The 17,534-nt window shown below is 42.8% G+C and overlaps 1 protein-coding gene across 3 annotated transcripts; it reads left to right on the plus strand.

The window, feature by feature from the left end:
* The first annotated feature begins 356 nt into the window (after positions 1-356).
* HDAC8 (histone deacetylase 8) lies at positions 357-17,302 on the plus strand. 3 transcript variants are annotated; one of them, XM_075260291.1, is made up of 11 exons: positions 357-478; positions 2,022-2,074; positions 3,570-3,700; positions 4,142-4,283; positions 4,548-4,660; positions 7,637-7,714; positions 11,656-11,764; positions 12,457-12,629; positions 14,475-14,569; positions 16,120-16,225; positions 17,107-17,302. In XM_075260291.1, the coding sequence occupies exons 1-11, from the start codon at positions 392-394 to the stop codon at positions 17,127-17,129; spliced, it is 1,110 nt and encodes a 369-aa protein (XP_075116392.1). In that variant the 5' UTR covers positions 357-391; the 3' UTR covers positions 17,130-17,302. The 3 variants fall into 3 exon arrangements, with proteins under 3 accessions (XP_075116392.1, XP_075116393.1, XP_075116394.1); XM_075260292.1 differs by having other exon boundaries at positions 7,643-7,714; XM_075260293.1 differs by lacking the exons at positions 7,637-7,714; positions 11,656-11,764; positions 12,457-12,629; ... (1 more) ...; positions 16,120-16,225; positions 17,107-17,302 and having other exon boundaries at positions 4,142-4,305; positions 4,548-4,643.
* Positions 17,303-17,534: the final 232 nt, after the last annotated feature.

Genomic DNA, 17,534 nt, shown 5'->3' on the forward strand with positions numbered 1-17,534 from the left:
TGTGAGGCTGAGGACCACTACTGTGAGGCTGAGGACCACTAGCATGAGACTGAGTAGACAGCGCCAGATAACAAAATACTGAAGAACAGTGAGTCTGCTTTATATATATAAATATATATAAATATATATATAGATATTTTTATTTTACAGCTTTCCTGCCATTCAATGGCTTCCTCCTATTTCTGCACAACTTCTCTAAGAGGAAAGTTTAGGACTGTTCGGTCGGGTAATGGCTGTGCATATACTATGGCAATAAGGAGAATTATCTGCTAAACTCTGTACTGGAGAGGGGAAGCGGAACGGTTGCTTTGCGTCCCTGTCGTGCGGGGAAGTTTTAGGAGGACGGACATAGGGGACGCGTTTCCCCAGTGCTGTGAGCTGCTTCCCCGGCATGGAGCAGGCGCAACCCCCTGTTTACATCTACAGTCCCGAATACGTGCAGCTGTGCGACGATGTGCACACCAAAGTGCCGCGCCGGGTGAGTGTTATGGGTTAGGATCGGGCGGGAGGAACTGCAGATAGACAGTAATAGAGAGCAGAGCTGACAAATAATAGAGAGCAGAGCTGACAGGGCACGTCCGGCTTGTGGTGCCGGAGGCAGTGATGGTATATGAGAGGAGCTGCTGCTGAGGTAATGAAGGTATATGAGAGGAGCTGCTGCAGGAGGACTGTGATCAGCTGCTGAGGCAGTGATGGTATATGAGAGGAGCTGCTGCTGAGGCAGTGATAGTATATGAGAGGAGCTGCTGCAGGAGGACTGTGATCAGCTGCTGAGGCAGTGATGGTTTATGAGAGGAGCTGCTGCTCGTCACCTGGCCACACATTGTGCTGGTTACTGCTCAGGGTGTGGGGATCAGTGCTGGGGCACAGCAGGTACTTGGGGAGACTTCATACAGTAGTTCTATAATATATGAGATTCTGGGAGGTTTAGGCACCACTTCCAGTGTCTCCCCTCCTGTGAGTGTTGGTGTTGGCCGCTACCTCTTCTGCACATTGGGCACTGTAGAGAGGTGTTCAGACCTCATCTTCTCCATGGAAGTACACATGCGCCATAATGCTTCAGCAAATGTTGGGCATCTTCAAGTTTAGGTTCCTAAGGCCTGGTTCACATCTGCATTCTAGTCCGCTTGGGGACCCCCTTGAACGGAATATCGAACACATTAAAAAGCAGTTAGCTTAGAAAACACATGGACCCCATACACGATAAGGGCTAGTTCACACGGGGATTCCGCATGTGCACATTCTGTCGCGGCTGCTGCAACAGGATTAGGCTCAAATGAATGGGCCTAGTCCGGAGGGTGCTGTCGTGAGGCGGACGCTGTGACTGAACCAGCCACTGAATCCGCCTGAAGAGAGGGCAGCTCGCTAGCGGTCTACATAGACCTCTATTGTGAGAGGGTGGATTTTGAGGAGGATTCCGCGCCAAAATCCGCCCCCTCTTACCCCGTGTGAACTAGCCCTAATGGCCTCCGTGTGGTTTCCTCATGAAACGTGGAGAGACAAGCGCTGCTTGCAGTACTTTTCTCTACATGAGTTATGCAGACACCACACGGAAAAAAACACACGGACCCCATTATAGTCTATGGGGTGCGTGTGGTTTCTAACCTACTACTTTTTAATGCGTTCAGTATTCTGTTTGGGGGTCCCCATGCGAATTGGGCCTAAGGATGGGGGCAGCGAATAGCCGAAGATTTGGACCCTGAGACCTGGCTGCGTAAGAACTGGCAATGTAGTGATCTCATCAGCTCAAATGTGCTGATAATTCTTCATTTGATTATTTGTATGAGATTTTGTGACCTCTCTGTTGTCGGATCCTGTAGCTGGGAACTTATTTCTGCCCTTTACTCTTGTGGTCACTTAGAAAATAAAATGAAATGTGATATATGGCAGAGGATAACATTGACCCGGGTAGGTTTGTAATGCATACTGATCAGCATATTCATGTATAGGATTTTATATATATACAGTATGTGTGTGGCTTGTAGCAATAATCATAGTGTCTGGTATCTTTTTACTCTTAGGCCAGCATGGTGCACTCTTTGATAGAAGCCTATGGACTGCTCAGGGATATGAGGTGAGATCCAATTCCAGGGGAGCCCTGGTTTACAGTAAAAGGACATCTCAGTAATTTGTGCTGTGAAAACTCTAAAGCATTTACTGGACCTGCCATAAAGGAGATCCCCAGGACTTGGTATTGATGGCTTATTCTTCGTATATGTCATCAGTATCAGATTGATGGAGTCTGACCCCAGGAACCTCCAATAATCAACTGATATCTGCACGGTGTACAGGGTGGGAAGCAGACAACTCTGTAAACTGTGTAGTGGCCATGGTATACATAGGTACAGATATATATTTTTGATCACTTTATTTCATTTTTGGCTATTGAGCAGGGGCGTAACTACCGGGGTAGTGGTTGCCACAGGGCCCGGGACATTAGGGAGCCCAGCAACAGCTGCTACGGCTGCGTTTTTTAAAAAAAATAGATCGTAACGGGCCCTACTTGCTTAACGATCCTGGTAAGTGACGCCACGGGCCCCACAAACAGTATAATAATTTGAGGCCCAGGACAGGTAATGGAACATAGAAAATAGTGTTACTTACCTCTCCGGGCTCCAAGCAGGCTTCAGGCCTACTTGTGTGACGTCCCAGATGTCACATGACCGGGACCTGCATCCATATGCCTCGCAACGCAGGCCCCCCGGTCATATGAAGATGGCCGACAGCGGCGGAGAGTGCTGCGGAGTCGGCGATAGGTAAGTAATATATTTATACCCCCTAGGTCTCCGATTATTATACTCTGGGGTCTGAAAAGACCCCAGAGTATAATAATTGTTCATGGGTGGCCTCAATGGAGCATAATACTGAGTGCAGGAGCCACTATGGGGCATAATACTGTGTACTGGGGCCACTGTGGGGCATAATACTGTGTGCAGGGGTTACTATGGGACATAATACTGTGTACAGGGGCCACTATGGGGCATAGTACTGTGTGCAGGGACCACTATGGGGCATAATAGTGTGCACAGAGATGCAGGGGGGGATGGTAGTTGGTTGGCCGAGATCTTTGGCATGGGGGGGGGGGGGGGAATTTCAAAAGTTCGCCACGGGGCCCCGTCATTCCTAGTTACGCCACTGCTATTGAGTTGAATGAAAAAAAACACCAATTCTGGCAATCACTGCAGGACTTGACCAATGACCATGCAATCACTTAATCTTTGATATAACTCCATTTAGGCATGTTATGTTATGTTTGAATGGGTCTGAAAAGTGTCCGCCCGTGAGCGTCTTCTGCCCTCTAGTTTTTTTTAACTGGACACAAAGTCAGACATGCAGGACTTTGTGTCCAGCTAAAAAAAAAAAAAACAGTTTTGCTGCGGAGGGCAGATGACACTCACTGGCGAACAGCGAATGCCGGTTTCCGTCTTCTGCCGACAGAAAACGGAAACCTGCATAACGGAGATCGGGCGCTGGTGTGAACCCGCCCTTAGCCGCAGTGTACATTTTGACTTACAATGTTGGTTCATGTTTTTTTGGTAAGTTTTCATTATCTGACATGTTTTCTTAAGGGTTGTCAAACCTAAAGTCGCTACTATGGAGGAGATGGCGGCATTCCATACTGACTCCTACTTACAGCACCTCCGAAAAGTCAGTGAAGAAGGCGACAATGATGACCCTGAAACTGTGGAGTATGGACTAGGTGAGTAGAGCGCTAATGTGTAAGAGTAGTGAGATCTTTTACAATATCTGCATAATGTAATTTACAATCAACTCACTGGGGCTGTTTAATAAAAAACTGTCTTAGCAACCAATCATCGCACAGCTTACATATGATATTCTGAAATATTAAAGCTGCATTGCTGTGGGCAACTAAGACTGTCTTTTCTTGTATTTTAAAGGGAGTCTGTTAGCAGCTAAAACGTTATTTAACCATCCCCGGTACCTTATAGTAGTGACCATAGTGCTATCATTTATTTGTAGAATGGCTTAATTTTGAAAATTCTTTTTATTCCTAAGCAAAGAAAGAAACAAGCATTAGTTATATTTATTTCCCAATTTTTATTTATTTATGTTTGGTTTTGGCATAAAAACTGCTACAAACTTTGCAGTTTATTTTTGTTTATTTTCATTAATCTTTCAGGTTATGACTGTCCCATCACTGAAGGCGTCTATGACTATGCTGCTGCTGTAGGGGGAGCTACACTCACCGCAGCCGAACACCTAATGGAAGGCAAAGCCCGCATTGCCATTAACTGGCCAGGTGGTTGGCATCATGCTAAGAAGTAGGCATTGTGGGAGCCCTGGGTAAATCCAACTGGAATAAGTCTATTGTAAATATAAACTAGTGTTTTGTCACATCATGTGTTTGGGGTGCTAAATTTGGGTTTTCACTGACAATTAATTGTATGCAATGCAAGTATCAATAATTCCTCTCACATTTTTGCTTTTTGGGGGAAGGGCACAGTTATACGCATGCTGACTGATGGGTTTTTTAACTATAGCATGTAAACCAAGCAAGTCTTTATGTGTGCTTTCCTTTTCCTTAGAGATGAAGCCTCTGGATTTTGTTACCTAAATGATGCTGTTTTAGGCATTTTGAAACTGCGGCAAAAATTTGACAGAGTGCTGTACATCGATCTGGATTTACATCATGGAGATGGTAAAGAATCATTTGTAATGGTTCTAATACATTTCTATTTTTACATATTCGCAGAGCATTAACCTTTTTGTTGCCAGGACAATGTTCATATTTTTGGCTCACCAAACAGAACCTAAGACTTACAGTACTTCTTAAAAATAAATGGTTACGCTGTGCAAAGTTCATAGATTTCACATATGTTCGGAACAATATTATCCGTGATTCCAGGTCAGATCAGTGATCCTAGTCAGAACAATGAATAGAGATAGGTGCAGGAGGTGAATCCTTCAAGAAATTAAAGAAAAAAAACAAAAAAAAAACACTACCGTTACATAGAGATGAGCGAGTAGTATTCGATAGAATACTACGGTATTCGAAATACTCGATCGAGTACCACTCGCTGTTCGAATGTAAAAGTTTGATGCAGAACCAGCATTGATTGGCCGAATGCTATACAGTCGGCCAATCAACGCTAGTTCTTCTCCTACTTTTAGAAGTCTTCTCCGTGCAGCTTCCCCGCGGCGTCTTCCGGCTCTTCATTCACTCTGCCAGGCATCGGGCCTGGGCAGAGCCGACTGCGCATGTCTGCTTGTAGTGCGGGCATGCGCAGTCGGCTCTGCCCAGGCCCGATGCCTGGCAGAGTGAATTCAGAGCCGGAAGACGCCGCGGGGACGCTGCACGGAGAAGACTGCTCGGAGGATCCAGCCCGACCCTCACTCGTGGACTTGGTAAGTATAATTTGATCGAACATTACCTATCCCTGAAACGAGCATTTTCCCCCCATAGACTATAATAGGGTTTGATATTCGATTCGAGTAGTCGATTATTGAGGGGCTACTCGAAACGAATATCAAACCTCAAACATTTTACTGTTCGCTCATCTCTACCATTAAAGTGACACTTGGAGTGAAAATATCTGATTAGTAATGAGGTTTGTTTTTTTAGATAGATGAAATCCAGAGACATATTCAAGAGGGTAAATGTTTCCTCCTGCACTTGACTTCAAATGTGGCAAATAAATGTAAACGTGCTTTCAGGCAATCAGTCACATTGGACAAGCAGTCTGATCTCCCAGCATCATGTTATGGAGAGCAGATCGATAAATGGAAGCAGATTTAGGCTGGTTGCAGATGACTGTGTATTTTGCGATCTGCAAACTAGTACTTGGTGTTCCTTTTTTTGTGGACGGTGTCATCAGTGTGTCTTTAGTGCTTCTTCAGTATCAGTGCAGCATGTCCGCAAAAATAGACAGTGTGCCATCAGTATGTGATCCTGGTTTGTGGAGCCACAAAAAACTCCAGAAAACTCAGGAGACCTCTAACGATATCTCTAGCTTGTCCGCAAAAATGGACAGCACATGTATGACACACTTTGTACCTCCGTGTGCTGTCCTAGGATTTTAGTGTCCCATATGCTTCTATGGGTGAATCCGTTCCGCAAACACTAAATAGAATAGGACCTGCTCTATATTTTGTGGCACGGACTCTCAGCTCACACACAGATCAGTCGAAATCATGGCCGTGTACATGTGCCCATAAGAGTGAATGGGTCAGTGTCCTATCCAGGAATAACACGAGTAGCTCACTGATCTCTCCCATGGTAGTCTGCAAGAGGCTTTACTAATATAGTCCAAAAGTCAGGCAGTGCAAACTAGACAGCGGACCCCAAACAGAAGCCTGAACACAGATGTCAACCTAGCTTGAAATTGCATCAGATTTATCATAGTTTCTAATGCTGAATGTTAATAGTCCAGAATTTAGTTTTCACTCTTTTTTTTTCGTGCATGGAGTATTTGGTGAACTTTTTTTTTTCTTTTTTTTTTAAATGTAGATTGTGAGCCCCACATAGAGCTCACAATGTACATTTTTCCCCATCAGTATGTCTTTGGAATATGGGGTGCAAACACAGAGTGAACATACAAACTCCTTGCAGATGTTTTTTTTTCCCTTGGCGGGATTTGAACACCAGGACTCCAGCGCTGCAAGGCTACAGTGCTAACCACTGAGCCACCATGCGGCCCCCACTTTGGTGAACTTTTTTGTAATATATTTTAGAAACCTATTTTACTTCCTTTTCATAGAAAACAGATTCTAAAGTTCTCTCTAGCAAGCACTGGCAGGGAGCGCTGTCCTGTGTTCTGTGTGTATCGCCAGTATGTACAGATGTAGCATTTTGGCAAAGTGTGGGGTGTCACATCAAATAGCTGTATCTTGGGTTTCCTTCCTCCTACAAAACTTGTTAACTTTTATATGCTGCCAAGATTGTAGCTCTAGCTATGAAAAAAAAAATTAGAGAACTCACTATCTAAAACAGTGATGATTGTGAGCCTTATATGTAACACTATACACTTTATCAAACAAAAAATGGTGAGTTTACTAATCTAGCCACAGCCCTCAGCAGCCAGGGCTCACAGTATTAAAACTGGCCCACCATATGCTGTCTTAATAAATTATCCCCAATGTGCCAACATGTTGTTACAGTTTCGGATCATGGTGTCACATTTTAAGTCTCATCCTCTTTCTGCAAGCCGCACTCCTTGCAGAATGGGTCAATCACTTAGTAAAATGTGGTGTTAGGCATGCGCACCCCTTTTTTTTATTTATGAATTATTTTTGGCATGAATTGAACCAGAATTGTGGTGCATTTTCAAGAAGGAAATTTCCCCATACTGTTTTGAGAAGACAATCTGTATAATTCAGTACGTGATTGTGTAGAGATGGGGGGGGGTGTTATCGGTCATTATGTAGGACCACCCCTATGACTATTAATAGGGATTGAAAGACTACTGACAGGTCATGCTGAATCTTTTCCCACAAACCTATATATCAATCCGTTCAGCTCCTCCTGCTCGATACCATACTACCTGCACAGCGTTTCCACAATGACAAATCCTTGTTTAGAGTACCAGCAACCTGATCCTTGTTTTCTTGATTCCATTGAGTGACTCCAAATTATTCATGATGGTGTTGTAGAACTGATATGTTTTTTTTCTTTCAGGAGTAGAAGATGCATTTAGTTTTACATCCAAGGTTGCGACCGTATCTTTGCACAAATTTTCTCCTGGCTTTTTTCCAGGTAGGTTGTTTATAATGGCATTCTAATTTTTTGTAACATAGTTACATAGTAGATGAGGTTGGATAAAGAAATTAGTCAATCAAGTCCAACCTATAACCCTACAATCCCTACAGTGTTCATCCAGGGGAAGGCAAAAAAAACCATGAGGCTCGTGCCAATTGCCCCATTTCAGGGGAACAAATTACTTCCCGACTCCAGTCAGTATAAAAACCCTGGATCAACGTGTCCTTAAAATCTAGAAAACAAATACCCTGTATGTTTTTTTGTTTTCCTCACTATGTTATTTTAGAATGCACATCTGCTGGTTCACCGTAGTTATACATGGTTATTCTGATGCTAAATAGCAAATTGCAGTTAAACATTGCTTTTTTTTTTTTTTTTTTTTTTCCCCCCGCAGCATTTTTCAGTGGGTTTTCAGCTGCAGTTTTCTCTGCAGTTTTTCTTCCCTTATTAAATCTAAAGGAAAACCACTTATGTTTTCACAGCTAAAATTGGCACCTCCGGGTGCTGAAATTTCTAGAAAGAAATGGAGCCAGAGGCAGCTGTGCACGTATTTGTGTAATAGGCCCAGAGCTGCATTCCCTGGGCATCACTGATATATACAGTGGCTGAGCTGCAGCTCTGTGCCTATTACTTGAATAAGAGCAAAGCTGTTTCAGGTATTGGCTGTCTCTGTAGTTTCCAGTGCCTTGACCCCTCCCCACCAATCAGATACTTATGACCTATCCAGCTGGTACATCATCAGTATGAAAAATACTAGTGGAGCCCAGAAAACATTTGTCTTTGGTGCATTCAACTTTACATTATTGTGATTGTCCTAAATATTGCTAATCTTGAAGTTTCAAATTGAGACGTATGAGGAAATATTTTAGTAACGACTATTACTCTATGATGTATGTTTTTGTCTTATTGCTGTTTTGACAGTTTTGTCACATTTTATATTTGGCTAAAGGATTCACAATGCTTGCATGGGTAAATCTTCTATCTAAGGGTGCATTCACACTACTGATACGCTGCCTGATTCTGAACGTTAAAACACGTTCAGAATCAGCGCGTATAAAGCAGTTCCCATTCATTTCAATGGGAGCCGGCATACGAGCGCTCCCCATTAAAATTAATGGGCTGCTTTTTTCACTATGAGCAGTCCCATTGAAGTCAATGGGAAGTGCTCGTGTGTACGGCTAGCTCTGCTCATTCTGAGCTGTACACGCAAGCACTGCTCGTAGTGAAAAAAGCAGCCCATTCATTTCAATGGGGAGCACTCGTATGCCAGCTCCCATTGAAATGAATGGGAACTGCTTTATACGCGCTGATTCTGAACGTGTTTTAACGTTCAGAATCAGGCAGCGTATCAGTAGTGTGAATGCACCCTAATAGTGTCCTGGTTTCAATAAAATGTTCTGAAACTGACTGTTACCCTCTTTCACAAAAACAATCACTTTATTTCTGCCTCAACACTGGCTGCTAGTAATGCTTTTCTGCTTGCATGGCCATGAGCACCAGAAATAGTTTTTCCATGTATTGTTTTATGTTGTGTTGTGGCTGAATAATTTTTCCAACTAATGTGTTGTAGCCAGGACTCCATGTGGCGGAAATGCCGCAGATAAAAAAAAATAAAAATTAAAAATAAATGTGGCTTTTTACAGTCACAGCGAAGTGGATGGGATTCTAGCGAATCCCATCCCCACTTTGCATTAAAGTATGCGCTGTGTGCACGTTGTGACTTCCAAAACCATTGCGGTTTTGCAAATCATAGCATGTCAGTTATACTTGTGGAAACGCCAGCAATTTCCCCATAGCTATGGGTGAAACAGACAGTCCCCAGAGGAAAACTCTGCAAACTCTCTATCAAAAGCGCTGCAGAAAGAACCGTGATGGATTGTTGCAGAGGTTTTTCCTGCAGTGTTCTTTTTGCTGTAGGATGCAATGTGGGGTCTTAGCCTTAGGGGGTTTTCCAAGAGTTAAATACCCATGACCTATCCTTAGGCTAGATCATCAACATGTGCTCAGTAGATGCCTAAGACCTGAGACAGATCAGCTGCTTGACACCTCTCAGGTGAGCACTAGTGTTGAGCCGATCTTGACTTTTCAGGATCGATTTTAAAATCCGATTTCCGATCATTTTTCATTCGAACCCGATCCCAATGCAAGTCAATGGGATTTTTTTATTAATCGGAGATCGGATTTTAAAAGCAATCCTATTCACTATATAGCATGGAATCTAAGAATTGTTAGAATCCACGCTGTGTAGTGAATCACTAAGTAGCCAGATGATTTTTTTTTTTTAATCCTCTGGCTACTTAGTCCCCCCTGGTGTCCACTTACCTCCAGAGATGGCTGCTCCGGTGTTCTTTGCCTCGCTGCCGCTCCAGCTGCAGTCGTCTTCTCCCTTCGCTGCCCCCTCCCTGCCAGGTTAGGAGAGTGTGGGCGGGTTAGGAGAGTGTGGGCGGGTACTGGGAGGGGAGATGTCACGTCTCCCCGCCCTGTACCCACCCACACTCTCCTAACCCGCCCACACTCTCCTAACCTGGCAGGGAGGGGGCAGCGAGGCGAAGAAGGCTGCAGCTGGAGCGGCAGCGAGGCGAAGAACACGGAGCAGCCATCTCTGGAGGTAAGTAGCTACTAGAGATGCTACTTTAGTCTCCATTAGAATGAAACGAGGCTGCCGGCGAGCAGGGGGTTAAGGCTGTGTGCCGGCTGCTTCCATTCATTCCTATGGAACTGCAGCGGAGCCTTCACACTGAGTATACACTATACACTCAGTGTGAAGGCATTGTGGGAAATACTACCGATCTCGATTCCACCTAAAAAGATCGTGTTCGGAATTCCGATCGCGATCGTGAAATTTTCTCGATCGCCGATCGGAATCCGATTTTTCTCCGAACACGATCACTCAACCCTAGTGAGCACCATTTCTACTTCAAAAGCCAATGACATCACAATCGTTTTTCATGTGGTCTTTTTGCAGCTCAGTCCCCATTCAAGTTGGCGCTAGTCAGAGTAGTTTAATTTGCTTAGAAGCTGCAGTTTTCACCCAAACCCTGTAGTATCGTCAAACAGGATCATTAATATTTCAAATCCATATTTAAAGGGGTTATCCAGTTTCTAGTATTAATGGCGTAGCCATAGTATAGGACATCAGTATTTGATCTGTGTGGGTCAGAAACTTGGGACTGCCTCAGACCAATGGTACAGAGAGCGCAGTTCCCACTATTGTTTGCACTATGGAAGCCACGCTGCTCACACGCCATACAAACTGTAGCGGCAAGTGTAGGTACTGTAGTGCTGTCCCATAGATTTCACTATAGTTCGTACCGCAATTGAGCAACCTGGCTCTGGGAATGTAAGCAATACCATGAGTTGTGCTGTCTTAGAACAGCGCAGGTGTCTGTCTCCCGCAGATCTGATATCTATGTCCTCTCCTAAGAGTAGGCCATCAATATTAAAATCAGATTAACTGTTTAAGTCAGGAATGGAAAATATAAAGAAAACACTTAGAAGTTTCCCTTCTGTTTAATCCACTCCTGACTTTGGCTCAAAAAAATTTGCAACCGAAAACGCTGTGTTTCTGCAATGTGAGACCTTGGCCCTAAACAAGTCAGCATTAGTTGAACTTGCTTGCAGTGTTGAGGTTCTGGTTTCTAATCCAAACTAGGGCACAATCTTCATGAAGTTTATATGCTCTCCCCATGTTTGCATGGTTCCACCCACACAATGGAATCATATTGATTAGTATGCAATAAGGATGGGAATGGATGTGAGTGATGATTGTCTCTATAAAGCAATGTACAATATTGTGATGTTAACAGGGACGATCAAACTAAAATCAGCCAGGAATATTATTGTAGAGTAAGTGTGTATACGAGTTTGTTGTTTCCTTCTCACAATGCACTCACAAATTATTGTCATACAAATCTGGAAGTCAATTTATTCTTTTATAGGGACCGGTGATGTAAGTGACATTGGCCTAGGCAAGGGGCGCTACTATAGTGTAAACGTTCCCTTACAGGATGGAATCACGGATGACCGATATTATCAAATCTGTGAAGGGTAAGAAGAAATCTTTATGCAATTGCAGGAATGATGCCTGCCTCTACATTATGCACTTATTTTTAGGTACTGAAACTCCTTGACCTTATTTGCCAAATCATTAATGAAATCTTGGTTGACTGTAACCCTTGGAAAAAAAATCTGCTGTATTCTGATACATTTTACATTTAAGTGGTGTATTGTGTACAGGATTGGTAGACAACTAGCACAATATCTTACAATATCATTATACAGACCTGCAGATATAATAATCTGCACCTAAGGACCTAATGTTATACGTGGTTTACAAATATATAATTACAGGCTGTGACATTTTATAGTGCTGTAGAAGAATAGTAGTAATAGGCCACCAATCTATCCATCTCCGCTATCATAGCAATGGTTTACTGCCCCCAGATCCAGGAGAACATGTTGACACCCACACCCCGCTGCTCTTTAGATGCTTCGGTCACATTTGACAGAGTCATTTGAATGCTCAAAATCAAAAAGGTAAAATATAGCGGACAGACGTCAGGCAGAGGTTTCAACCCTGACTTCACCAAGCATGACACCAATAACTTTGGGATTTGTTTTTTAACTATTCGAAACACATTGCCCTAGATTTAACTATAGTGAAACTTCTTTCAATAATGACGGTCTCCTTATGTGGGCTCTTAGATTTTACTGTATGACGTGTCCTCCCTTTCTTCCAGTGTTTTGAAAGAAGTATTTACAGCGTTCAACCCAGAAGCAGTTGTTCTGCAATTGGGAGCGGATACCATTGCAGGAGACCCGATGTGTTCATTTAACATGACACCACAGGGCATTGGGAAATGCCTGAAGTACATCTTACAGTGGCAATTGCCCACTTTGATCTTAGGTGGAGGTAAGGACATTATCTTATTCTTTTATGACTATTGCTCCAAACTTTTATGACAATCGTATTTTCTCATCCGTAGTCAACAATTTTAACCTTCAACTCATCTTGTTGTCTGTGTTAGCCATCTTTAAGATGATGGGTAATTCCATGATAGGATCTCTTCTCTTGTCACTTTGTCACAGAAAGAAACAAAGCCCCCCCCCAAAAAAAAAAAAAAATAAATAATAAAGAAAAAAAAAGTTAACTTTTTTTTTTTATGCATCCCATTCATTTGAGTGAGTTTTGCAAGGTTGCACATTTTGGTGTGTTTTTTTTTCAGGAGTGGATTAAACAGAAGGGAAACATCTAAGAACTTCCTTTTATATTTTCCATTCCTTTTCAAGCCACTCCTGACTTCAGCTAAAAAAACCCCAGCTAAATCTGCAATAAAACCTGCTGCATTTCTACAACGTGAGGCCTTAGCCTAAAGGTGTTTTCTGAAAGCTGAAGGGTTTATCTGGTTTTAGTATTGATGGCCTATTCTTAGTCTGATACTGTCCAGTCACTGCAGACCACGGCAGTAACAGGACCCTTTGACAGTGGAATAGGTAAGACCTAGTTGTCAATTTATTCATAAACTAGCAGTACCCGCGACTTCGTTCGTGGAGGCGTGAGTTATTGTGCGACCTATTTGCATGGGGGGCCCGTGCCCTTCCCCCGCTTGCCATGTGGCCGCTGTGGGCCTTTTCCTACACCAGTGCACCTATGTAGCCTCGGGGCCCACATCTTGTCCCTCTACCTCGTGGGCCCCTTCCAAACCCCCCACTCCCACCCTACCCTTGGCTCCCTTCCAGGTAGTCCACCTCTAATTCTGCAAGGATGTATTTATATACATGTTCCTGCAGCTATATGAGCTCAGGGTACTGGCTGTTACTACAGCCGGACATCCCATAAAGAAGGCAGGGACAGCTGTGGGAGACACCATGATGCCTGGCGGTCTCTGGGGAGACAGGAACCTGAGAAATGCTGGGTCCTAGAGAACCCAGATCAGCTCAGAGTACAGTATAGGAGGCTGTATTTCTATATTAACTGGGGCTGTTTATTTCAGGAAAATTAAAATGCCATCCAAATGCCTATTATGATTTTACCCCCAGTGACACAACAATAAGTTAAAATGACTGGAAGGGTGCTTTCACATCATGTTTTGTAGGTCCGCCTGACGCTGGGTTCACACCAGCGTCTGGACTCTGCTATCAGGTTTCTGTCGTCTGCGTGCATGTAAAACACCCTAACAGAGAGAGAAAACCATTTAGTTTTTTTAAGGAAACAATTATGAAAGACAAGGCATTTCCCCTCCTTTTGTTCATATTTTCACAGATATTAAAATAAAGAAAAAAAAGCAGGGAAAAATAAAAACACAAAAATAAAGCCCTATACCATTGAAAAATAATGACCAAATTAAATGGGAAAAAAATGCCATCGCCCTCAGAACCACATGTACAAAAAAAAAAAGTGTCCGGTCCTGAACCAGGGAACAGAAACGGTACAGAAGTCGTTAAAATAATCATTGGGATGTGCAAGTGGGAATATGAAGCTCTAGGCAATCTCAGATCTGATGGGTGACCACTAGAGATGAGTGAACACTGTTCGGATCAGCCGATCCGAACAGCACGCTCCCATAGAAATGAACGGAAGCAGCTGTGACGCCGGCAAAGTCAGTGTTCGCTCATCTCTAGTGACCACGTAACATGTTAGTAGAAATCTAGCTTCAGTTTCCGTAAATAAATTCAGACTTGTCACCTTACTCCGATTAATATTTTTCAAAGTGAACTTATTTGACTGTTACAGCTGGAAATCTGTTCTCTGTTTTAGGGGGATACCATCTACCGAATACCGCTCGCTGTTGGACGTATTTGACTGCAGAAATCCTAGGCCGGACCTTATCTTCTGAAATCCCAGACCATGAGGTACACAATATTTGTAGGCCAATTTTCAGGCTTTTTGGGAGGGGAGAGACCTGAATGATACACATTTAATCTTGACTCACTTTAGCCCTTCCAAGCTTGTGAATGCTGGTTTTGTTAGAAGACACTATAATACAAAGACTCCTCTGTATGTGACTTACATACTGACTCCTTGTTCTCCTGGCTTGGTAGCCTACGTCTTCATCATATCTGCTGACTGCCGTCCTTGCATTTTACATTTTTTACAAAGTCTTTCTTAAGCTAATAAACCTTTGGATTCCTTTATAATTGCAAACTCGTATTAGTTTCACCTGTTCTCTATTGAAGGAGGCTTGTCAAATGCTTCATTTACAGCTAGCAGTGCTTAGGGCACAACAAGCCAAAAATGAACAGTGGGTTAATAGAACTATAAAGTAGTATGGGAAGATTACACGTATGCCGCATATACTGCCCTGAAGCATGGAAGACTCAATCTAGTAGATAAATGTAGAACATACTGGCAGGCTAGCAGGAGGAGGGACGGAAGCCTAGCTAGGAATTTGGTTATCCATGAAGATTCAAATCTTACACCATTTCTTATATTTTATTATGAAATCCACAACTATGGATATGTTTCTACTGTTAAAGGGGCTGCACCTGGGATGACCGGTGGCGTCCCCTGGTTAGATGATGACCGGTGGCGTCCCCTGGTTAGATGATGACCGGTGGCGTCCCCTGGTTAGATGATGACCGGTGGCGTCCCCTGGTTAGATCCCCACCAAATAGACACTTACCATCTATCTTGTGGATGCCAAATTGAAAACATGATAAAACCCTTTTAATTTTCAACAGTATTTCAGTTCCACGGTTTCTTTTGTAGCACACAGGTGCTGTATTTCAATCCAACCAGGAGCAACGTCTACTTGGAGTTTGGATGTTTTCGAATGGGTTTCCTCTGGCTACTTTGGCTTTCAAAACTATACTTACAAGTTATATGGCTTCCTATGGAACTGAATGTATATTGTCCACATTGAGACAGTTTGATGTGAATGATGGCAATTTTTTTTGTATAAAGCTGAGAAATATTTGAGCACTATAATTTCAATTGAAAATAAGACTTCTATAGGTTAAGGCAAGAAAGTGCTGCAGGAAAAAACGCAGCAACAGCACACCACAGTTCTTCCCGCAGCACTTTAGACAGAAAGTTCGCAAAGTTTTCCTCCACTGACTTTCTGTTACAATTATACCTATGGGAAAACCGCTGGTGTTTCCGTAGGCATAATTGACTTGCTGCGCTTTCCAAAACTGCGCCAGTTTTTGAAATTGCGGCGTGTCCGCACGGCGGTTTTTACTGCAAGGTGGGCATGAGATTCTCTAAACTCCCATCACATGGTGAATAACTTATGCTAATATGTTCATGGCTTTATATAGTTGTCCACAGAGAACACCGTACTGTCTAAAAGAATCCCATTAGGGTAAATTGCCCACTTTTCTTGAAAAGATTTTAGTTGGAAATGCAAGGATGAGGCTACAGTACACAGTAATTTTAGTAGATTTTTATTTTTTTTATTTAGTTTTTCACAGATTATGGGCCAGATTATGTTCTGGAGATTACACCTAGCTGTCGCCCAGACCGAAACGATGCTCAAAAAATGCAGGAGATTTTGGAATCAATCAAAGGTAACAACTCCTAAACCTGATAGTTTAAGGGGTATTTCCATAGAATAGGGTATAACATATAGATTGGTGGTGGTGCAAACGTCCACCATTAAAGAAAATGGAGGAAATTTTGTACCCTGTTCTGAAAGGAGGGATGGACAGGTCTGCATGAGTACTTCTCCATTAATTTCAATATGAGTAGTGTTGAGCAAATACTATTTGAATACCTCCGCTCCCATAGGAATGAATGGGAGCGGCCGATTGCGAAGGGGTTAAGCGCTGGCCGCTGGCGCCTGCAGCGCGCCGGCTGCTCCCATTCAATCCTATGGAGCGAGGTATTCGAAACTAGTGTTTCGAATACTATTTGCTCATCTCTAAATGTGAGTAATGCTCTTCTGCCTTCAGTTCTCCCATTCAAATGAATGGGGGGGGGGTGTATGTGAGTCAACCTCATCGCTGCTCCATTCAGAATGGGGGACAAAACTGCCTGTGGGGGTCTGATCAGTTGGAGCAGAAGTACAGTTGCAGCCCAGAAATTGGCAAGGGCATGCTCCAAATCCAGTTTGGGAAGACCTTGGTGGGAGTGTATACAAACATGTGGAGACCATACTCTATACTAGGTCACATTATGAGGAGACACAGATTTGATCCACCTATAAATTTTTTTTTTCTAAATATTTGATTTTTTTAAGTTTGAGTTTTGGGGCAATTTGGATTTCAGCCCTCAATTAGTTAATGATTTTGGTTTCCATTTATAATTTGTCATTTTGTTTTGACCAAATCACATTGTGTGATTTGTGTTCCTTTTAATTTAAGTGATGATGAATACATTGTATTTGCTAAAAACAAAATACCCATTTACGTCAACTTGAGTGTCGTATTTTCTCCTTTTTTTTTTTTAGGTAACTTAAAGCGGATGGTATAACTTGTTCCTGACAGCTGCATTTCCTCCTGCCATATTGCAGTCTGTAGTCTAATACCTTGTACAGTGTGCAATAATAGTCAATGTTTGCATCTTGATCTCAACATTGCAGGATTGTGGTCATTCTATATGCTACTAATTGATGACTATGATGAATAATTTTTTACATGCTTTCTTTTAAGGATTTATTTTGTATTGTGAATATTAAACAGTCTTTATACAAAAAAAAATAGATGACCTGTCATTTTGGCTGCACAGTGAACGCCGTAAAACCGAAGCCTGTAAGAAAGTCGAAGAAATGCATTTTTCTTCAAATAAACCCCATTCTGAATTTTTTTTCCAGCTTCCCAGTACATTATACAGAATAATTAATGGTGGCATCATGAAGAACAATTTCTCCCGCAAAGA

The sequence above is a fragment of the Leptodactylus fuscus genome, chromosome 11 (assembly GCF_031893055.1).
Source record: "Leptodactylus fuscus isolate aLepFus1 chromosome 11, aLepFus1.hap2, whole genome shotgun sequence".
In the NCBI taxonomy this organism is placed as follows: Eukaryota; Metazoa; Chordata; class Amphibia; order Anura; family Leptodactylidae; genus Leptodactylus; species Leptodactylus fuscus.

Excerpts from the sequence above, each read along its gene's own strand:
- HDAC8 (XM_075260291.1), top strand. The coding sequence starts at position 392 with ATGGAGCAGGCGCAACCCCCTGTTTACATCTACAGTCCCGAATACGTG. Across the intron at positions 479-2,021 it reads ACACCAAAGTGCCGCGCCGG|GCCAGCATGGTGCACTCTTT; the intron begins GTGAGTGTTATG and ends TTTTACTCTTAG. Across the intron at positions 7,715-11,655 it reads TTCTCCTGGCTTTTTTCCAG|GGACCGGTGATGTAAGTGAC; the intron begins GTAGGTTGTTTA and ends ATTCTTTTATAG.